Consider the following 23,592-nt stretch of genomic DNA (forward strand, 5'->3'; position numbering starts at 1 on the left):
ACACACCCCAAGATATTATCTATGTAATGTAATAACATAACTTTTGGAAATGTTTTTCTTATAGGAGTAAGAGCAGCAGCAACATACATTTGATATATAGTAGGGCTATTTTTCATTCCATGTGGCAAAACTATCCATTCATATCTTTTATAAGGCTCAGCTAAATTAACACTGGATACTAAAAAGACAAATCTTTTCGTATCCTCGTTATCCAGAGAGATAGAATGGAAACAATCCTTAATGTCTATAACCCAAAGAGGCCATTTGAGTAGGAGATGGAAGTCCAGTCCCCATAGTTTCCATCTGTTCATTTACTTTTCATAAATTGGTCAACATCCTCCATTTTCCAGATTTCTTTTTTACAACAAATACAGGAGAATTCAAGGACTTAGTGAAGGTTATAAGTGTCCTTGGTCAAGTTGCTTCTAATAAAATATCCTGAATTTTATCACTCACTAAGGGCCACTGTCCTACCCACACTGGTGTATCAGTTTTCCATTGAATGGGAACAGGTGAGAGTGCAGGCAAGCTTTCAACAGCAGCCCTACCTAAAAAGCTGAAGTACTCAATTGTAATCCTAACTGTTGTTAAATGTCCCTTCCCCATAGATTTCTGGGGATTTACAATTCCTTTTCAACTACAAAAGGAGTAAAAACTCATGTTTCACCTTCCAATATCCATCTCAAAAGGTTAATGCTAATTTCAGCTGCTATTAATTCTCCTATGCTAGACATATAGGTGTCTGCCTTAATCTTTGGCCAATGACTGGGCCAATTGGTATCTCTAATGACTGTATGATCTGCACCCATGTCTACCAACCCTTCCAATGGTATGCCATTTACATAGATCATAGGACAGTTAGCTGTAATGGCTGCAATCTAGAATATTCCTGGATTCTGTTGTTGGGAGTCAAAATCTGGGCAAATATCACCAAATTGCCTATTAGGGGTATGTATCAATAAACCTGATGATACTACTTCTCCTGGGTGATAAGTCACACATTGTCTACCTGTATTAGTGACTGGGGTATTATCTACACATTCCCCAATTTCCCAAATCAGTGTATAGATAGACATTGTTTTGTAAGCACTCTCAGGAGGTGAAATGGTCAAGCCTACTGTGCCTGGAGGCAAGAGATTCATAGGCTGGAGAGGAACAGATTTCACCTCTCCAGGGGATATCTCAGTAGTACCAGCTGATCCCATCAGGTTGCTTCTCTGCTGATAGATCATGTTGGAGTACTGAACTTCTAAAGACTCTCTGGATGTAACATGGATTGCCATCATGCTCCAAGTGTTTTTTTGCCTAGAGCCCTGGAGCTGGGCCACACTTCCCATTTCCCTGAGTCAGTCTACATTCTGATGCCCAATGGAAGCCTCTGTTGCATTTTGGAATTGGGGTTTTGGGTCTTGTTCTCCCATCCTGTCTTCTCTGCCAACATTGAGCTTTCAGATGCCCTAATTTACCATATTGAAAGCATTGAAGAGTCTCTCTGGAAGTCCCTTGCCAAAAGGGACCCTGTCTTTTCATGTGCAGATCTTAAAACGTCTGCATCATAGCGTGTGTGTATAAAAGGTATTTGTGGCACAGCATCCTATGATCTCTTTTAAAGGAGCATCCTTGTGTGGTCCTAGTATAATTCTTCTATAAATCTCATTAGCATTTTCTTTAGCAAGTTGTCTTATCATAATTTCTGTTGCTGCATTTTCACCAATAGTTCATATGACAGTTGTCTGCAGACATCCCACAGAATCAGCAAAGGGTTCATTTGGACCTTGTGCTATTTTCATGAAGGCTTCCCCTCTATCTTGTCTTCCTGGGAGGGTACCCCATGTTTTGATAGCAGCAGAAGCCATTTGTTCACATGCTGTTATAGGGTAATTAATCTGCACTCAAGTGTTTGCATAAGGACCTAAACCTGCTAGTTGATCAAAGGTGATTGGTATATTAAATCCAGGTTGCTTAGAGACCTATACTACCCGGAAGATTGATGTAAGGAGCTTTCTCACAATTATACACAATTCTCTTCTCTGAAAACTGGCCACAAATAGCCAATTGGCTACTGTTTCCACGTTCCTTTGAGTGAAGGAGAAATTTGAGGGGAATGGTACCCCATTTTTTCTGATATCAGGAAATTGCACCTGTTCCTTCTCCCCCACCCAATTTTAAAAGTTCCTAATCTTCCTAATCTTTCCTCCAGTTAGAAACCAAATTGCCTAATGTTGTATCTCGCTTAATTGTTTTCTTTTACTTAATTGTTTTTATTTGATTGCTTTTAATACATAAAAATCGATCTCATTCTGTATCCAGACTCTTTATTATACTCACCGGAGAAGAATCCACTGACCCTTTAATTATACATGTTTTGTTAAATCACATAAGTGGATTGTTTCGTCCGTGAAAGAGAAATCTGGCTGGGCAGACTGAAGAATTCTGCGCCAGCAGTTGGCGTAGACCTCAAACTACTTCCTAGTTTTGTAATCCTGGGCAAGTTCCGTTTGCCTCAGTTTCCTCAGCTGCAAAATGGGAATAATAGTCGTAGGGTCGTTGTGAGGATCAATGGGGTGTGTGTGTGTGTGTGTGTGTGTGTGTGTGTGTGTGTGTGTGTGTGTGTGTGTACGCGTGCGCACAAATGAGTATATATATATATGTGTGTGTGTGTGTGTGTGTGTGTGTGTGTGTGTGTGTGTGTGTGTGTGTGTGCGCGCGTGCGTGCGCACAAATGAGATATGTGTGTGCGCGTGCGCACAAATGAGATTATGCGTGTGTGTGTGTGTGCGCGTGCGCATAAATGAGATATGCGTGTGTGTGCGCGTGCGCATAAATGAGATAGATAATTGTGTGTGTGTGTGCGCGCGCTCACTTGTTTCCTGCCTTCCCATCAGATTTTAGAATGTAAACTCTTTGAACATATCTAAATGCTAATTCCCGTCACAGGACGCACAAACGTATATTGATTAAATTTCTTCTTGGTGATAGAGTGTGAAATTGCACTATTTTCAACGTTCAGCAAGACAACGAACATTTAGCTACAGCCAATCAGTCGAACGTGGCAACTCTTAGAGCCGCTGCTCCCTTCAGAGGCTTCTTGGTTTAATGCAACCTCGACTCAGCTTCGCCCCGCCCCCCTCCTCAATCCCGGCAGGCCCTTGCGCGTCGAGCCTCGGTCGCCTATTTTGAAGAAACTACAATTCCCAGAAGGCCGAGCGTACTACTCTTGCGTCACGCGGCCGGCCGAGAGACGGGGGAGGGGAAAAGGGGGAAAGGGAAGGGGGAAATAGTTCTGCGCGTGCGTCTCTCAGGTCACTTCCTCTCCGCTTCCCGAGGTCCGTTTTGACCTACAACGGCTACAGGAGAAGATGGCTGCGCCCGGGGCCACCGGGATGATTCAACAGGTAAGGTGAAAAAAGAGGAAATTCTTCCTCGAAGGAAGGCGACTGTGGTGAAGTTCTCTGCCCGGAAACTCTTCCCCCGTCCCTAGCTGGAAGTGTCAGTTATTCTCGTCCGGCCCTCGGCCCTGGGTCCCCGCTGTCCCCAGCTTCTCCTTGGCCGGAGAGTAGGGTACGCCCCCCGGGGAGCGCGAGGCCGCAGGGCGCTCCCGCTCCCTTCCTCTTCCCCACCGGCCCCGGAGCCCGGGGCTCGAGTTTGGGGCGCTGGAGAGGCCTAGTGGGACGTGACCTTGAAGGCTTCCCTCTATCCCCCGACGGCCGGGACTTAGTGGTTGAGAGAGGGCGGTGCGGTTCCACCTGCCTTAGGCCCGACGAAGGGGAGGACCAATTTGTGGGAGGGAGTTGGTGGTTTTGCTAATGATAATTTCTTTTCTCCCCCAGTCCTGCCTCATAGATTGGAAAGAACTTGGGAGGCCAGCTCCCTCCTCTTCTCAGATGAGCAAGAAATGGGCCCAAGAAAGCCGTTTAGCCAGATTTGAACTCGGGCCTGCTGACTCTTACATCCACCATCTATGTATAATTTGATTTTAATTGACAGATTCGATGATCTTTTCCCCTAATCCTCAGCTTTCTTGCCCAAAGTGTTTGATCACCTTTTTCTCCCATTATTTGTGACTGTCCTCTCAGTTGGTGAGAGACTAGGCACTGGAGTTAAAAAATAGAAAGAATGAAACAATTCTTCTATGCAAAGAGCTTACCTTCCGTCATCGTTAATCATCACACAATCTTTCTGTTACTGTACAATATTCTTCTGATTCTGCTCAGTTCATAGAAGTCTTTTCAGGCTTTTCTGAAATCGGCCTGCCCATTATTTTTTATAGGACAATAATATTCCATTATATTCATATATTAACTTATTCAGCCATTCCACAAAAAGGGATGCTACAATATTTTTGCATATATGGGTTCTTTTCCCTCTTTTAGGATCTCTTGGGATACAGATCCAATAGTGGCATTGATGGACCACCCCATTTCTTAGGCATTAAATACTTTGGCCTTTCTCTATTCTTTCTGTACATAAAACTGCTGAGTGTTTTTGGCTCAACAAATCTCATCCTCCTTGATATGGAAAGGAGCATCATGATTTTATATTTTGTATCATTGTCTTATATTAATTTTTGTATTCCTGTATATGGCCTTCTTAAACCTTTTTCATTCTTTGTGCTACATACAGTGGGAGCTGAAGTTTCTTGAATTGTCGCAAATTCCACAGCTAACTTTCTTAGAGCATTTACAAGAGGAATTTATGTTTGCTGGTCCAGAAATAGAATCTGTCAGAGAACATATTAATAAGAAAGGACCCTGTAGTACAAGGACCTTATTTTCACCCTTGATTATTTTTTTTCTCAGAATCAACGTCCATTGTAATAATACCAAAAATATATTAACCTCCACTTTCATAATCTCATTTAGATTGCTACCATTTCTTGAACTATCCACCCATTTCGACCAAATTGTAGTCATAGTTGCTTATCCGAGTGCATGGATCAATTTTGGGAGGTCATTGAATTGGAATTTCCTTTAGCAGAAATTTAATGTTGGGTTTTTTTTTTTCATTATGAACATAGGTAAACATATATATATGTATTCTGAGAAGTCCATAGCTTTTAACAGATTGCCAAAAAAATCCATGAAAGAAAAAAGATTAAGAACTTCTGCTTTAAATATGCAATTCTTCAAATAATTCCTACTATTTCTCTGTATGTACATTGTCACCTCCCTCCCAGAAAATTGACCCAATCCAGGTATTGGAGAAAAGAGATTTGGGTATTGGGAACCCAAGGTGCTTCACAAGTCGGCAAGCTTTTAAGTGCTTACTGTATTTAGGCTTGGAGATTCAAAAGCAGAAATGGGAAAGTATCTGTCCTTAAGTGTAGCTTATGTTCTAGGAAAAAAACCACTTACACATACTAATTATAAGAAAATTTAGGGACAGGAAGTGCCAGAAACTTGGGGAACCAGGAAAGTCTTCATGAAGACATTATATAATGCTATTAAATAATGAGCATTTGATTTTTTCACAATTTAATCTATAGACGTTTCAAGTAATTATTTTCTTTTGTTTTTAAGGTACGCCGCTTTACCACTTCCCTGAGCAGGCCATTTGCAAAACTCGTAAGGGTATGTTTATTTAATTACTTGGCTTATATAAAACCTTTATCAAGAATTTGTAATTATTGTTTGGATTGGAGTATGATATGCTGAGTTACGTTGATTGGATCTGTCTATAATCTTTTCTGTATTTTGCATTTCATCCCCTGTAATGTTCTAGGAGAAGGAAATCAATCGGCTAGATAATGACAGTTGTTCATAGGTAGTACCTAATAGTTGTTTACCAGATATATAGCATATTTCAGAATTTTGATTTTCAGTATTTATCGAAACATGGATTTATCAAGAAAAACTAATTTGAGCACTAGGCTTATTAATAAGTGACCAAAAAATAAGTTACATTAGACCTAAAGGTCCAATGTAAAAAAAAAGAAGAAGAAAACTTATAGGATGGTGTTATAAATCTTGTTATAAGTAACATAAGATAACTTTTTAAAATTATATTTAAAATAAGCCTATATTAAGACTATAATATAAATTTATGCTTTCAAGTATATTTTCTAAACTTGCTTCTGTGTACTATGAGAGCTGACTTTTGTTTCAATTTTCTTATCTGTAAAATGAAAATGTTAGATTAGATTGTCTCTCAAGTCCCTAGTTAAATTGTTTTTCTTAAAAAAAAACATTTTTTCTGTTAACAGGTATGAGTATGTATCTGATAGATGAACAAGAATAAAAGATAAAACAAAACAGAATATGATTGTACAAGAAACCATACCTTTCTGATATTGATTTAATGCTCCCATCTACCTTTCTAGACTTATTCATAAAACTCTTCACATTCTATTTTCCAGCCAAACAGCTACCCCCAAATTTGACGTTACATCTCTAATAATTTTCCACAGATTCTTCCTTATACTTGAAATATACTCTTCTCTCACCTCTGCCTTTTAGAATACTTAGCTTCCTTCATTAGAGAGGACCTGTTCCTTTGTAAAGCCTACCCTGATCTCCCCAGTTATTGGAGGTCATCCTGAAACTTTATGTGTATATGAATCCTCTCCATTAAAATGTAAACTTCTCCAGGGCTGGAGTCTTAAATTGCTGCTTTTGGTTCTTTTGTAACTTTGCATGTTTTTTTTTGTTTTTGTTTTTGTTTTTTTTTTATTTAATAGCCTTTTATTTACAGGATATATACATGGGTAACTTTACAGCATTAACAATTGCCAAACCTCTTGTTCCAATTTTTCACCTCTTACCCCCCCCCACCCCCTCCCCTAGATGGCAGGATGACCAGTAGATGTTAAATATATTAAAATATAACTTAGATACACAATAAGTATACATGACCAAAACATTATTTTGCTGTACAAAAAGAATCAGACTCTGAATTATTGTACAATTAGCTTGTGAAGGAAATCAAAAATGCAGGTGTGCATAAATATAGGGATTGGGAATTCAATGTAATGGTTTTTAGTCATCTCCCAGAGTTCTTTTTCTGGGCATAGCTAGTTCAGTTCATTACTGCTCCATTAGAAATGATTTGGTTGATCTCGTTGCTGAGGATGGCCTGATCCATCAGAACTGGTCATCATCTAGTATTGTTGTTGAAGTATATAATGATCTCCTGGTCCTGCTCATTTCACTCAGCATCAGTTCGTGTAAGTCTCTCCAGGCCTTTCTGAAATCATCCTGTTGGTCATTTCTTACAGAACAGTAATATTCCATAATTTTCATATACCACAATTTATTCAGCCATTCTCCAACATGGACATCCATTCAGTTTCCAGTTTTTAGCCACTACAAAAAGGGCTGCCACAAACATTCGTGCACATACAGGTCCCTTTCCCTTCTTTATAATCTCTTTGGGATATAATCCCAGTAGTAACACTGCTGGATCAAAGGGTATGCACAGTTTGATAACTTTTTGAGCATAGTTCCAAACTACTCTCCAAAATGGTTGGATTTGTTCACAACTCCACCAACAATGCATCAATGTCCCAGTTTTCCCGAACTTTGCATGTTATAAACATTAAATAAATCAACTGATTAGTATCACATTCGTATACTAAAATATATTCAACTGTTCATCATTCTTTAGACACCCAGATTTTTTATTTTCCAGCTTTTTTGCTATTGCCAAATAGTAGAAATATTTGTGTACAGCTGGATCTTTATTTTCTGTCATTTTTGTCCTTGGGGATATAACCCTACTGTTAGAAGTAGCTAATAATAAAAGATCCCATAATGAATTTATCTTCATAGAATCAGTGCATTTTATAGGAATGAAAGAGATTTTTCTAATTGGATTTTCTCATCTATATAAGGAAACTGGGGACTAGAAAAGTTCATTGATTTTTTTTTCCCCCCCACGTTCATAATAATTAGTGGCGGAGCTGATCAATTCTTTAACTTTTGCTTACTCTTTCACAATAAAATATATACTTTAGGTTTTAAACTCTGATATTAAAAATTTAGTATTAGCTATCTTGAATAATTTTCTTTCCTTATTTCTTTTTAAGCCTCCAATTCAAGTTTATGGTCTGGAAGGTCGATATGCCACTGCTCTTTTTTCTGCTGCATCTAAGCAGAATAAACTGGATGTGGTAGAAAAGGAGTTACTCAGAGTAACAGTAAGTGGTCTTTCTGTGCTTTTAATTTGCATCTAAGCTGTTTTTTTGGTTTTGATGTTGTTTTCTGGTTTTAATTGTCATTTGTAGATAATTGAAAAACTTTGGGCCGGTGCAATTGATTATGGTTTGTTTTGTTTTAGAACTTTTCTTTTGTAGCTTTAACTTTGTTTTCTGTCAATATTTAATTTCATTCCCAGAGTGAATATGAAAATCAAAGAGCAGGTAGGCAGTTTAATAATTTAAATTAACTACAAGGGGGCAACCAAATGGCATAGTAGATAGAACAACAGCCCTAAAGTTGGGAGGACTGGACTTCAAATTCAGTCTCATACACTTACTTAATACTTACTTGTTATGTGACCCTGGGCAAGTCACCCCCAATTGCGTCATCCAAAAAGGGGTTGGGGAATTAACTACAAATATTCTCTATGTGCAAGGATAACAGAAATTATATTGAGGATAGGGCAAAGAAACCATCTCACATGGTGAAGAAAAGTTAATAAACAAGTCATCAAACTAATAAGTTCCTTCTGTGTGCTTGGCACTGTGCTAAGAGCTTCGGATAAAAAGGCAAAGTATAATCCCTGCTCTCAAGAAACTCAAAGTTTAATAGGGGAGCCCACATGTAAGCAATTACATACAAAAAAGATATGTGCAGGATAAATTGGAAACATCACTAGGGAAGTCACAAGATTAAGGAAGACTGGGAAAGGCTTCTTATAAAAGGTGAGACTTTAGCTGAAAGTTGAAGAAGGTAATGGGAGCCAAGAGGTGGAGATAAGGTCAGGGGAGAAAATTCTAGGCTTAGGGGATGACCAGGGAAATGCAGTCAAGAAAATAATTTTATCTTATGTGAGCATGTAAGGAAGTTAGTGTCAGGATTGTAGAATTTATAAAGGGAATTAAGGTTAAAAAGAGCGGGGGAGTGACAGGACTCTTAAAACCAAATAGAGGATTTACTATTTGATCGAATTGAGAGCTAAATACAAAATGAACTGGAGTAGGGAGGTACTTGAGACAGAGACCAACCTGGAAAAATCTAGGGAGATGAGGGTCTACACTGGAATGCTGGCAGTGTCAGAAGTGAGAAGGGGCACAAATGAGAGATGTTTCAAATGTATAATCAGTAGGATACGATAATTGAGTGAGGGGTCATTGATTACATTTAGATTGGGAGATAAGGTAATAGGAGATTTGGTGGCACCTCTTAAAAATAACAGGCAAATTAAGAAATAATTTGATTTTAGATTTGTATCCCTATGGTGAATCCAGTTTAAGGTATTTAATAAGACAGTTGGAGATATGAGACAGGTCAGAAGACAAGTTAAGGCTGAACGTGTAGATCTTAGAATCATTTGAATAGAGAATAACTTAATATATAGGAGCTAATGAGATCACCAAATGAAGTAATACAGAGGGAAAAGATAGAGGACACAGGGCAGAGCCTTGGGAGGCACCCACAGTTAGAAGGAGATAGATAAGGTGGTATTTGTAGAAAGGAAAAAAAAATCACTGTCCAACATGTTACAAAGCATAAAAATCTTTCTAATTTTACTAAAAGTAAAAACATGATTAATTTTCATTGAATTACCTAGGTATCCTTGAAGATTACTTAATAGCTATTCTACGTCTTGGAAGTTGTGCTCTTTTGAATGGAAACGGTAACATTTGTATAGAAATTCAGGAGGGAAGTTTCAAATACTAACAGTGAACATCCAAAATGCAGAAGCTTTCATCTAACTATGGAAACTTAGATCCTTATCAGTTGATACAATTGAATGAAAAAGTGTTTAAGTATTTATGATTTGCTCAGCATGAGGTTGGAAATAGAAAAATGAGATACTGCTTTTTAGGAATTCATACTCTAGTCACATAACTTCTATAATTAGCATTAAAAAGCAATAAAATCATTAGGAAGTATTAGTTTTGTCTTTACCTCTTAGAATCCCTAGCTTTTTAAAAACATAAGTTTGTGTCACCTTCTATTTATATCTTTTCCTTTCTGATTCTTTCCTGTTGTTAGTGCTCTCTACTTCTGAAAATTGGTTTTGTTATATTCATTTAGCTATATACATATTCTGCTTTCCTCTCCCACAGTCTTTTTATGTCTAAATCATATACCCATTCTGACTTTATCTTGATAAACTTAAACGGTGTAAAGTGCTGGTCTATACCTAGTTTCTACCAAACTGCTTTCTACTTTTCTTAGCATTTTTTATCAAATAGTAAGTTCTTTCCCCCAAAGCTTAGATGTTGGGGTTTAACAAATATGAGATAACTGTGGTCATTTACTACTGTATATTATGCATCTGTCTGGGAATTGCTCTGCTCTTTCAGTTTTGGGATCTGAAGGGAAGTGTTAGTCCTAGTGATAGTTTCTAAGAAAGAAAGCATCCACTTTTTAGTTATAAATCTTTCAAAGTGTAGTTAAGTTTAGAAGAATTTGACTTGATTCTTGTTAGCATTCTATTGAGACATATCTTACTAGACAAAGTATAATTACTGAAGTAGAAGTTGCATGTAAGCTGGACCTTCTGCTCTAAGTGGTTAACAAAATTTGTGTTTTATTTTCAGAAACTTTTGAAAGATCCCAAAATGGTTGATTCTATTATGAATCCCCATATAAAGCGTTCTATTAAGATAAAAACTCTAAGTGACATAATTGCAAAAGAGAGGTTTTCCCCCATCACAACCAACCTCATGAGTAAGTATATATATATAGGGGTGGTGGTTTTTTTGTTTTGTTTTGTTTTTAATTCTCTTAAAAATACTATACTTGAAATACTAGGTGTTTAATAACAAGTTAAGGTTGCACATCTAAACAATTTCTTCATTAGCTATAAAAATCCTTTAAATATTAAAAAGTAGGATTTTTGTAACCCTTCTAATTGAAGATCAAAATGTTCTAGGGCATTGGTTTGTGGAGTATGGTTTATAAGATCACTGGTGTTCAAAGAAAACCTATTTGACTTGCCTAATTCCTTACCACAGCTAGCTGTCTTGCATATTTGTTAGATTTAGATTAGGTCCAGAAAATAGTTTCTAGTTCATTAAAACCCCTAACCATGAAATAAATGATTTAGGTGCTGTGGTGATATTGAAGCTAATAGGAAAAAGCTAAATAGGAAAGTATAGGATTATAGAGGAGATCTTAATTCTTTGTATAGTGTTCTTTCATTGGGTGACCTGATGGCATTTTATATATAGTGTTAAAAATTTTGTCCTTGAAGCTAACATGAACCTTTCCAGTGACTTGTTATTTATATAAATTAGTCATGTTGCAATGCTTTTATTTTATCTCTTACAGAATTACTTGCTGAAAATGGTCGCTTAAACAACACCGAAGGAGTCATTTCAGCATTTTCTACCATGATGAGTGTGCATCGTGGAGAAGTACAATGCTTAGTTACTACTGCATCTGTAAGTAATGGCTTGTCAGTTTATGTAACTTTTAACATTAAAACTCTGCTCATTCAATGAACAAATTAAGAAAAATAGCCTGTGGCCAAGCCAGAGAAATCTTTATATCTCAGGCTAGCTACCTTTGCTGGTCCTATGTACTTCTGGTGATTAATGTATTCCTTTCTAGGTCTAAATACTATTTACTGAAGCTTACTGATAAAATTTTTTGCAACCTTCCCTCTTTTTGACTACAAAACATTCTAGCAAGAGAAACACTGATGATTAATGAAAATGTTCTATGTAATATGTGGCCTGTTTTAAGATAAATATTGTGGGGTTTAAGTGTTTTATTTTAAGAAATTTCTTATTTATTTTCCTATTTACGTGATAAGGTGTTTTTTGTTGCTGTAAGTTTTTTTAACTATAAAAACATGGTAGGCTCAAGCCTGTTCATGAAAAGAGAAATTATGACCACAGAACAAGTGAAGAAACTTGAAATCAGGAAGATATAAGTTCAAGTTTATTTTAGTGCTTTAAAGTTTACATGATGGATGTACAATATCTCTGGATCTTCACATCAACTCTATGGTTATGTGGCAAGAAACAAGTAATTTCGTCAATGCCTCAGTTATGTCATCTATAAAATTGAGCTGATACTTGTATTATATGACTTGGAGGGTTGCTGTGAAGGTCTCATTAGATAATGCATATAAAGTATTAAGCATAAGGCATATATTTCTGATATTAGAAAATGGCACAAGCCTATCTCCACTCCAATCCTCCCTCCCCCTCCAAAAAAAAAAAAAAAAGTTTTAAAATTCACACTAATGGCTTAGACTTAATGTTTTAGGTTGGTAACCCATTAAGCCCTTTTAGCCTGGTAAAGTGGACTTTGGATCATGGCTTAGGCTATATTGATTCATTTATATAGATTGTACTACTGTTTAAAGTAATAAGGAAAGGGTTTTTTTTATTTCCTTACAGAGTTGCATTGTGAGTCCAGAAGTTTTTTTTTTTAACCTCTATAAGGAATAGAAAATTGATAGGCCAAAAATGTTTAATTTTTACTTTTTTAAGAGACAGTTTAGTATAATAGCCAGAGTTCTAGACTTCAAGAAGACCTGGATTCAAATTTTGCCTCAGCAACTTACTAGCTGTATAACCTTGGGCAAGTAGTAACCCTAACCCTAACCAACCTCTCTCTCTCTCAATAATGCTTTCTTACTTCTAAGAAGAGAGTGTTAGACTAGATGTCCATCTAGCTCTTAGTCTATAATTCTAATAATGCTGTGACCTCAGTTATTTCCCTCTATGGCTACAACTTCCTCCATCACTATTTCTTGTACCACTAAACCCTTTTGGTAAAGAAAAACATTTAAATAAAGGCTTCTGACATAAGAACTTCATTTGACATTATATTCTTCACCTCTTGTTGAGTAATATTTCTTTACCAGAAAAGTTTTTTCTTACTTAGCTCTCTTGTCCATTGAGTGTATCCTATTCCCTTTTGATTTTTATTTCTATTTTGATTTGTTGGATTTTTTTTTTTTTAATGTTTCTTTGGTTTCATCCACCTTAGACTTTGGATAGCGCAACTCTTTCAGAATTAAAAGCAGTCCTGAATGGCTTCCTGAGTAAAGGCCAAGTCCTGAAAATGGAGGTTAAGGTCAGTTTTTACCTGTCATTTTTTTTTTCCTCAAGCCAATTGAAAGTAACAAAAATAGTAGCGAAAAATTCATTTAAAAATAAATTTAAAAGTCAAATAAAATACATCTATTATGCTTAACTATGTCATTTATGTAAAAAACCTGGTTATCTTTCAAAAATAAAAACTCAAAACTAAATGCTAAATAAATAATCACCATACAAGATTTATGTATATTTCCAGGTGAATCATTTTATCCTAGTAATAATGTACTTTTTTTTAGATATTGTGTCATATTTGCATTTAATGCTTCTCAGTGGGATAAGACTGATAACATACATTTTTCTATGTTTTTAATATAATTCTCTTCTCAGACTGATCCTTCAATCATGGGAGGAATGATTGTTCGTATAGGAGAGAAATATGTTGATATGTCTGCAAAAACCAAGATCCAGAAGCTAAGCAGGATTATGAGGGAAGCTATTTGAAGTAACATCTTTCCACAGTTCCTCAATGAAACTTCCAAAAATTGTGGAAATAATAAAAGTACTTGGCAATTTTTATTGTGGTGATGTATAGTTGACCTATGAAATACTAACCATCTCGAATTATCCTCTGATAGGAAAGCCAATGTGATTTTGGTTTAAAAAACAAGGGAGAAAAAAAATTACCTGATTTGTGAATGAAATTTCCTTAACCTTTTTTTTGTCACAAATGTGCCAGTAATCTACCTATAATATAAAATTATCTCTTCTACTGAACATCTGCTGTATGTTAAATCTGGTATCCAAGATATCTAGATAATTATAACAAAAGACAGGTAATATTTTTTCCAAGGATTACACCACTCTAAAATGAGTGCAAAAATTTTGTGTGATGTGTTGTTTCATCTCCTTATAACAAGAGCCATGAGTTTATGGGCTAAAAATGGGAATTGGAAATAGACAGTAAGTTGGGCCCAGAACTGAATAGGAGGAAAGCAAACTGTATTACTTTTAGGAAATCACAAAGTTGTTTTACTGACCTTCTCTCTGGTTTCTTCAAATCTGGCTGTTTATAAATTTTTTTATATAACTTTCATTTCTGTATTTATCTCTTCTACCCAGAACTGTTCTAACAAATTTTTTTTTTAATGAGAAACATTTAAGAAAAACTACTACATCAGCTAGATATGACATTATACAATAGTCCATTCCCCCTCTCCCCACAAAAGCAATGAAGTACGGGTTCTCATTTTTTTTTTTTTTTTTTAACATTAGTATTAAGTTTTGTGAAGAATCAACCATGGGCTAGTAGAGGGGTAACATGGTAGTTGTAAGGAGGTTGCAAAAACACTACAAACAAAATAATTATTCAGGCGAAAGTATAATTTAAGAAAATTAATTGATCACAAAAAAAAAAAAAAAAAAAGCTTTTGCTCTGGGTGTTCTGATTTAGCAAAGAAAACAAGGAAGGTCCTTAGTATCTTGGGTGAACTTGTGGTGACCATTTATGGGAAGACATTGATACAAAGCATATTGAGGCAGGCATAGATGGGTTTTGGGTTTTTTTGTGGGTTTTTTTTTTTTTTTAGAGACCAATTCAATAGTTTATTAAATGGAGATATATACTGGGATCAATGGATCCATGTTTGGTCCCAGGACTGGACGAGACTGTCATCTCAAGGAGTCCAGCTTTTAAGTATCAGAGAGCAAGCTTATTTTTTTTTTTTTAATTATAATAACTTTTTATTGACATAACCCATGCCGGGGTAATTTTTTTTACATTATCCCTTGCACTCACTTCTGTTCTGATTTTTCCCTCCCACCCTCCACCCCCTCCCCTAGATGGCAAGCAGTCCTATATATGTTGAATATGTCGTAGTATATCCTAGATAGAATATATGTGTGCAGAACCAAACAGTTTCTTGTTGCACAAGGAGAATTGGATTCAGAAGGTAAAAATATGGGTTTAGATTTTAATGTTGGAGGAAATACATTGATGAAATCATTGATATCTGATGCAGTGAAAAGAACAATAGATTAAAAGTAGAAGGACTTGTTTTTGAATCATGGGACAACTCAGTCTTTTTGCTCATGTAATGGTATGCAGACTATTTGGGGTAAGCCATTTTGGTAAAGTTTCATTTTATAGTAGCAGTGATTTTGTGTGTGTGAGCGCATGCTTGCGGACACTAGGCTGACCCACAGCATCTATATATTTTTGCAGGTGCTAGATTTTTTTTAATTCTGTTGTTTTATGAATGGCTATTACTCCAAAGAAATTTCTAATTATCAAAGAGCACACTTCAAGGATCATTCAAGTTCACAATAAAATAAACAGGATCAATTTTACCTATGGTCAGAGTTAACTGGATTTTTTTAAAGCCACAAACCTGTTGCAAAACAGCATTTATGTATTACTTTATAGTTTGCAAAGCACTTAACAAATATTTTATCCTCAGAACAATCTTTTGAGATAAGTAGCACAATGGAGAGTTGGACTCGAGTTCAAATTCAGCTTCATGGACTAGCTCTCTGACTCTGGGAATATGCTTTAACCTGTTTTATTAGTTTCCTCAGCTGTAAAATGAACATAGTATCTACCTTCCAGGGCTATTGAGAACATTTGAGGTATTTGTAAAGCATCTGGCAAACAACAAGTGCTTAATGCTTGTTTCCTTCTTATTTTACAAATGAAGAAAATCAAGTGACTTGTCTACAAAATCAAATTTGAAGCCAGATATCCTTGGATCCACTCTAATCACTGGTAGGAGCAAAAGACTCGAAGGACATGCCAGCTGAAAGAATTGGCATTGATTCCTCAACAATCCAATGCAGGCTTTTTAAAATAGAAAGAATAGCAAGGTCACTCTTGAAAAGCAGCTGACAGGGCTAAAGATTTGTGGGCAAGTCAATACAAAGACTGAAGAACTGAAGATTGAGAAAAGATAATTTTTATGAGTGAAAATATTTTTCCAAGCCTGTGGTTATCTAGAAGTCTAGATAAGCCTAGACTAGGGCCTCTTCGTTAAGTTTTTAAAATGCACCAAAAAGTGTTTGGAGGTTTTTACTTGTGATAAATGTATTGATGTACAAAAAATTTAAATAAGAACTTACTGTTTGTGCTAGGCACTATGCTAAATACTGGTGATAAAAGTCAAAACAGTCCTTACTTTTTTTGAATGAGGCAATTGGGGTTAAGTGACTTGTCCAGAGCTGGGACGTGATAAGTGTCTGAGGCCAGATTTGAACTCGGGTGCTCCTGACTTCAGGACTGGTACTCATATATACTGTGCCAGTTGGCTTTCCCAACAATCCCTACTCTTGAGGAACCCCCAGTCTAATGGAGAGAACAATGTGCCAATAATTGTACAGACAAGATACGTGAAGGATAGTTTTTGTATCCCTAGTACCTAGCATAGTGCTTGTCATAGAGTAAACTCGTCATCTTACTAGCATTTGCATAGCATTTTGTCTTAGTAAATTAAATTAGAGGTGATAATCAAGTCAAGACTTGGGAAAATGTATGTTTTGTCAGTTATCCAATGTGAAATCCTATATAGTTTGATAAGAAATTAAGGGCCGTGTCCAAATCTCATGGACTAGTATCAAATTATGTAATGAGAAGTGATAAGCGGCAAAAGCACACATTTATCCTAATTTGCACTATACTCTATAAAGTCACTTGATGACATACTTTATATTGTTTGTAATCTTTTGCAGTCTGTCACAGTTAACATGCTTCTCAATTGCCTCAATTTCAATTTTTTTTGGAGGCTGTAGCATTCCATGATTTGTATTCATATCAGTGGAAAAATGCTTTTGAAGAGATAGCTCTTTGTTTCAGGAAGACGTATGTAAGAATTTGGAAATTTTCCAAAGAATTCAATCTGCTCCTCCCATTCCAGTTCTGAGTCCAACTTGTTTGCTTGCAGTGTGTGTTATTCATTCAACAATTTATCCAGCACCACTATGCTATTTGCATGCACGCGTGTACACAGACATCTAACTGCATCGAGAGTAAAATTAACAAAAAATTTTGCTTAAGTGGAAAAAGTCATAGGTAGTGGTATTATGTACAGTTAGAGCTTTCAAACTAAATTCTTTAACCCATTGGTCTCATTGCTAGATTTGTTAAGCACATGATGGACAGGTCAAAGCCCTCTGGGCAAAATGTCCCTATTTTTGAAACAACAGTTTTTATGTATAGATTATGGAATATTATTGGACATCAGAAATGACAAATATTAAGAACATAAAATTGAAATGCAGACATGAAAATGGAAAGTAAAGTGGAAGCAAAGCAGAATGCTATGATCCATGTCCAAGGGTGTTGCGAACAAAAATTTAGTGTTAGCAATTCAGCAGTCTATAAACTGATTGGATTTACTGTATTTAATTATGCAGATTAAACTTCTAAAATGTGAAATGAGGTTTTTTTTTAATTTTTGAGAGTCACTTGTTAAGCATTTTATCAGTACAATCCTAGATCCAGCTATCGTATGTTTAGAACGTGGAAGTAATGTACAGAAAAGGAGATTTGAGAAATTTGAAAAGAACTTAATACTAGGAATGCTAGAAAAGCATTTAATCAAAGGAGTGACACTTCTGTTGGACTTTTAATAAATAACTCTATAAGCAGAAAAGCCAATTCTACTTAATAAAAATGCATTATTCCAGTGAGAGAATGGAAAGTAAAAATGATGGATATTCAGAAGTGTCATTTCATCTCAAGTTAACATGCTTGTCACTGTAAGTTTCTACCTTAGTTAAAATACTTATTCATCATAGAACCAAGTTATTTCCAGTGTCCTTCCTCTCTGAACTATCCCTTTCATAGTCTTGCCCCCACCCCCAAAAAGAGAGGGAGAAACAAGTTAACCAATATATTAACTACTTGGCCCTTTAAAAATAATCTTGAGGGAACTTGTGTACTCGGGCTGTTTTTCTAAAGAAAATTATTGTTGAATTCATTTAGGAGAATAAATTTCTAATCGTGGAATTGAAATGAATTTTCAAAAGTGTTACTGTTAAACTTGATCGTCAATGTTGTAAGTTACTTAAGGACTACCACTTATATTCCTAGTGTTGTACATTAAGCAGTTTAATAATTATTTTTTGGATTAGATTGGCTGTCCACTTTAAAACAAAACTAAAGTCTTAGAAATTCTACCAGCTGTTAATGATGCTAAGAGTGAGTGTAGCACTCAAAAAACAACAGATTACTTTAAGAAATGGTGCATCTCTTTTGATTAAAAAGTAAATTGGATACCAAAGTGTTTTTTTATTGCAAAATCTTAGCACATCTAGTTAAATATATGGCCATTGTATTTAAAATATATGACCATTTAATGAATTGCTAGCAGATATGTGGCTGTTTCTATCTATTTTTGGTTCAGCAGTAATAATTACCTTTTATACATGTGAAACTTGTGGCTTAGAGCCTAAGATTTGCATATGAGATTCTTGTTGCTGGAAATGACTCAATGCTCCATGCTGGCTTAAGGGAATGGGTTGATAATAAGAACTTGGGTGAAGAAATATCCTGGTCTGGATTACAAGGATCATAGATTAGAAAGCCTCCAGAAAGAAGATAGATAACATGTAGAAGAGCCAGGATCGCAACCATGTCCCTATCCCAAGTTCACTACTAGAGAAACTGGAGAATTTCCCCTTAGATGATATCTGAGACTTCCTTTTGATTGAATATAGTTTAAACTTAAAAATAGTTCATCTTAGATTGGCAATGTTTAGGTAGAGTAGATGTAGTTCTCTGAGGAGAAAAGAGTAACTATACTGTGCCTCCAAGTCACAAATAAAATCTACATGGGTAAAACCTACCACACAACTCTTACATACCCTTTACTTTAAAGTTTGCAGAATTTTCTTTATACAAACTCTTAGGAGATTGTATCTCCATTTTATATATTTGAAAACTGAGGGACATTAAGTGGCACTTGAATTAGAGCTGGTACTAAAACTCGGATTCTCTCACATGACTCCAACTTGCAGTGATCTTTCCACTATTCTGGCCTGGCCTGAACAGTCAATATAAAAAAGGATGCCACAAATTAGTCCAATGAATAAAAAGCAATAAACTGTTTATTAGGGCTAGTAGTAGCAACACAAATGTAAAAATCAAAGTGTCTTAGTTAACCTGAAAATGATAAATGGGCTATATTAGAAAATGTTTCCCAATTTTCCACAATGATAATAATGGAAAGTCCATAAATAATTTCTAAAAATCGCTGGAAGCCAACTATGACATAGTACCCTTATCTGAGAGATAAATGGATTTATGGCATTTTTTTAGGTTAAAAAAGAAAAACCTTTTTATTAGTTCAAAACATTTGTTCTAATGTGACATTTATTTTTACAGAGCTCTAATGTGTGAAAAATGAAAGCAGAAAAATGCAACGTTTTTTGAAAAAGTTTATTTTTGCATAATTTCACTTGCACAACTACAATCTTGTCTGTGTGAAATAAAATGCACAGGAGTAGACATTTGTAGTATTATTAATTTCCTCTGTCAATACAGAAAGGTAACTCTGATAGAACTTTTTTTCTAAAATCAACCCCTCCCACAATCCACTAGAACAGGCCCTGCCTTTTCTCATTCCTTTCACAAAGTATACAATCTTAAACCAATTAATTGCAGACCAAGTGTCCAGGTACACTTAAAGAGATTCTTTTTTTAATTCAAAGTATACAAGAATAAAAATTCTACTGGTTTTGTAGCTGCTTTAAACTATCTCAGAATTTAAAACAACCATCCCAAATTTTGATGAATCTACAGAATGAATACTCAAGGTATGCCTTAACTTTGAACAATTAATCTATATCTCAGCCTCTTGAATTTGATTGTCATTGATTGCTTCCCTGGAACTTAGACAAGTACACATGACACCAATTTGTAACAGCTCTCTATTCATTTTGATTATTTCATCAACACTAGGTACTTGTACATTACTGTATTTTCCTTTTTTTTTTTTTTTTTTAAGAAAAAAGGGAAGACTCCTTTGGCTGTTATAAGTATTAAGACAAAACTCTACTCGCAGGGGTCCTCAAACTACGGCCTGCGGGCCAGATGTGGCAGCTGAGGACGATTATCCCCCTCACCCAGGGCTATGAAGTTTCTTTATTTAAAGGCCCACAAAACAAAGTTTTTGTTTTTTACTATAGTCTGGCCCTCCAACAGTCTGAAGGACAGTGAACTGGCCCCCTATTTAAAAAGTTTGAGGACCCCTGAGATCCCTTTGAGAGGGTCTACTGGGAGGAATTTTAAACACCTACTGATAATATTACATCCCACTCTCCAGCCCTCTACCTTATATTTTCACAAACACTAAACGCGTGCTCATTGATTTGGAGGGGAATATTCACCATGGACTGCATAGCATTCCAGGAATTCACTTTTTCTATGCTATCGTCATCTCAGTCTCATTGAGGGAAACCCTGGCTAAGCGGAGCAGCTTCTCTTGAGGCTACCTCTGGCTATTTACCTCGGTGGATCTAGAATCAATTTGGTACCCACTTCCTGACAGTATAGCCTGTCAGTAGAGAGTTAACACATAGAAATTCCTTGCCCAGTGACCTGTCCCTTTTATTCTTCTAGGTAGGGTTGAAGGACAAGGGATGAGGAACCGACCTATGTTACTCCTGGTAGAGAAACGGGTTTTATGAAGATATATTATTTTGCCTATATGGTAATGGACCAGTCTTGAAATCCAAACTTTAAAGTACCTTCAAGCTGGCTATGCAATTAAAGAAAACTCACATTTTTCAGAGGAGTCAAACCTGAACTTGGTTCTACTGAATGAGTTCTGTTTAAAGGAAGGAGAGCAAAGACTAGTTAAGATTTTGTCCTTGGTTCTGAGTTCTTAAACTATTAAGTTTATGTGATATCAGAGAAATGCTAGATCCTTATGGACTACATTTCCTTGTCTGCAGAGAAAGCTCTCCATTTCTATTATCCTTTCTGACAAAACGTTCTGAAAATCCACATCCTGGACTTATAATTTTTATAAAACTAACAATCTCTTCTGTTAGCTCAGCTATAGTATACTTTCTATCTTATCAGAGTACCAGCCAATTATTCTCAATCAAATCTGGGAGAGATATGACCCCCTTTGAATTGCTTGCTAGCAAGTGTATATATGCTTAATACTAATATGTGGAGTCTACAGATTTTCTTTTCTTTTTTAAGTATAAGAAATTCAGTTGAACTGAATCTAGGTAAGCAGTTTATGCTCACTTAATATATTAGATTGTGGAGTTTTTGTCTGCTACAGTTAAATGCACTTAAATTAGGTCCTAAAAATATTTTGATATGCATACAGAAAAATAATTTCTCAAGGACAATTCACATTTTAAAGTACTTAAAGAACAAGTAAAATATGATGCCTACAGTATTTCCATTAGTTTTGTGCATTATTTAACAGTATAGACTCTTATATACTGATATATACATCTAGTCACACACATATCCCCATATACACACAGGTGAATTTCCACAAGTTATCTAAATGCCATTATCTTTTTTTCATTCATTGTAATAGAGGTGCAAAATACCCCTGATTGGCTGGAAACAGAATGAATGAAATAAATGCAGCAACCAGGAGCTCTGAAAATTACACAGGAATTTTTTAAACCAAATTTCAACCATACACATCTATTTATATAAATGCAGACTATACTAAATGAAGGCCAGTTGAGGTGATAACCAACTTCTCTATCTACTAGGGAATGTTTCAGGGGCTGAGCCAGAACTGACACATGAGTGCAAATGCTACTCCTAAGTGCAGTTTTCATCATTTTCATATGTATCAGCAACCTTTCAATGTATCTTTTTAAAAACACATCTATAAACATCAATAATATTCAAAAAGCTATTATTGCCAGAATACCTAATTTTAAATGAATATGTAATAGGCATTTTTAGGGATTGAAAAAAAATGAACATTTAAAACCCCATAAAAGTTGATGTTGACAAAATACATAATTTCAGGCGTTTGATTATATTGCCTTTTTGTGAAGGATTTAAGTAGAAAAAAAGAAAGAAATCTATGAATGGAGCTTATGATTTTATTTAAGGTAAAGATGCCTCTGTTGATTTAAGAATTTATGGTTTGGCCCTCTATCAATATTAACCCTGGCAAGTGTTCAACTCCCAAAAAGGCTTCTAAAGCATGACATGGGTTATTTTTCTACATATGTAAGAGTTTGGTCGACTATAAAAGCAAACAAATACAGAGATTCTAAAAACTACTGAATGGATCAAAACAACAGTTTGTCATAAGAATTAGAAAGGCTACAACTATTATTCAAAATAAGATTATGAAGACCATTTTCTAGTGCTTAATAAACTTGGCTACAAATACAGTGTTTTGTTTTGTTTTGTTCCTGAGTTTGTAGCATACTTGTAACATAAAAAACTTGAACTAGATGGTCTCTGAGGTTCCTCCCAACTCTAAAATTCCATCATCTCATACATCTCAATTGCTGAATTATACAATCTCATTAACAAGGATGTAGTACACGATCCATCCATGCCAGTCCATTCTAGGCAGCTTTTGTCCATGTTCTCCCATAAATTCGTCATAGAGACCCAATTACAACCCAACCCATTTCATGATCCTCTTCCTTAAATAGACACATAAAATATAATTTGTCTGATAATCTGGGATCTGATAGTCTTGAGCTATGAGTGGTAACTTATGGGAGTTTATCTCATCACTGAGAAATAAAATCTGTATTTTTTTTTTCTGTGCACAAAAATAATTTCTGACCTATCCCAACAACTTCTCTCTTTATTCTCCCCAATCCAACTGATAAATGATCATTGTACTTTGACAAGATCATCTAGTCCAAACCCCTTATATATTTTCCTCACTCAAAACTGGGATAAAGGAATATGACAAAATATTATTTCTTTTGCAAACCTCATTGAAATGTCCTTTCTTTTCCTGACATTGGTATTGTTCAGAAACTCTCTGGAGGTATAGTTACTGCACCTAGAAGAGAGAAAAGGTCAAAAAAAGACATTCCTCTCTCCCAGGAAGTAGAGCAGCACATGATCACATAAGATTAAAGAGACTATTTAGAAATATAAATACTTTATTCCAAAAAAAGGGGAAATTTGTTGATAACTTCATTGTATATTTACTAATTTTCTGGGCCAAGGATTTCCAGGGCTAAGTACACTGAACTATATTGTAGAAATTTTGACCACTCTTTTTCCCCCAGTCTCACTCTCAAATATACAAGCACACACACACTCACTTTCACACCTGTGAATTCAAAGGGCTTTCTTCATTCCACCATAGTCTTTTCCACTAACATGCCTTAAGTTCCTGAAGTGAAAGGCACAGAAAAATACCGAGCATCTATTTTCTGGCTTAGGTAGGAAGGAAGCATCTAAATATAAACAG

General features: G+C 35.6%; 2 protein-coding genes across 2 annotated transcripts in view; one reads left to right on the forward strand and one right to left on the reverse strand.

The window, feature by feature from the left end:
- The first annotated feature begins 3,265 nt into the window (after window positions 1–3,265).
- ATP5PO (ATP synthase peripheral stalk subunit OSCP) lies at window positions 3,266–13,744 on the forward strand. Its single transcript, XM_003763421.3, has 7 exons — window positions 3,266–3,395; window positions 5,520–5,570; window positions 8,024–8,134; window positions 10,709–10,838; window positions 11,442–11,554; window positions 13,116–13,202; window positions 13,556–13,744. The coding sequence occupies exons 1-7, from the start codon at window positions 3,360–3,362 to the stop codon at window positions 13,667–13,669; spliced, it is 642 nt and encodes a 213-aa protein (XP_003763469.1). The 5' UTR covers window positions 3,266–3,359; the 3' UTR covers window positions 13,670–13,744.
- Window positions 13,745–22,904: 9,160 nt separating this feature from the next.
- Window positions 22,905–23,592, reverse strand: part of ITSN1 (intersectin 1) — a 268,177-nt gene continuing 267,489 nt past the window's right edge. Inside the window, exon 41 of the transcript XR_004232930.1 lies at window positions 22,905–23,175. The gene's annotated coding sequence lies outside the window, so the exon portion shown is untranslated. The remainder of the gene's footprint in view (window positions 23,176–23,592) is intronic.

This window comes from Sarcophilus harrisii, chromosome 3, assembly GCF_902635505.1.
Source record: "Sarcophilus harrisii chromosome 3, mSarHar1.11, whole genome shotgun sequence".
NCBI classification, from domain to species: Eukaryota; Metazoa; Chordata; class Mammalia; order Dasyuromorphia; family Dasyuridae; genus Sarcophilus; species Sarcophilus harrisii.

Coding starts and splice junctions, on each gene's coding strand:
- ATP5PO (XM_003763421.3), top strand. CDS start 3,360: ATGGCTGCGCCCGGGGCCACCGGGATGATTCAACAG. Junction 5,571..8,023: donor CATTTGCAAAACTCGTAAGG/GTATGTTTATTT, acceptor TTTCTTTTTAAG/CCTCCAATTCAAGTTTATGG. Junction 13,203..13,555: donor TCCTGAAAATGGAGGTTAAG/GTCAGTTTTTAC, acceptor TTCTCTTCTCAG/ACTGATCCTTCAATCATGGG.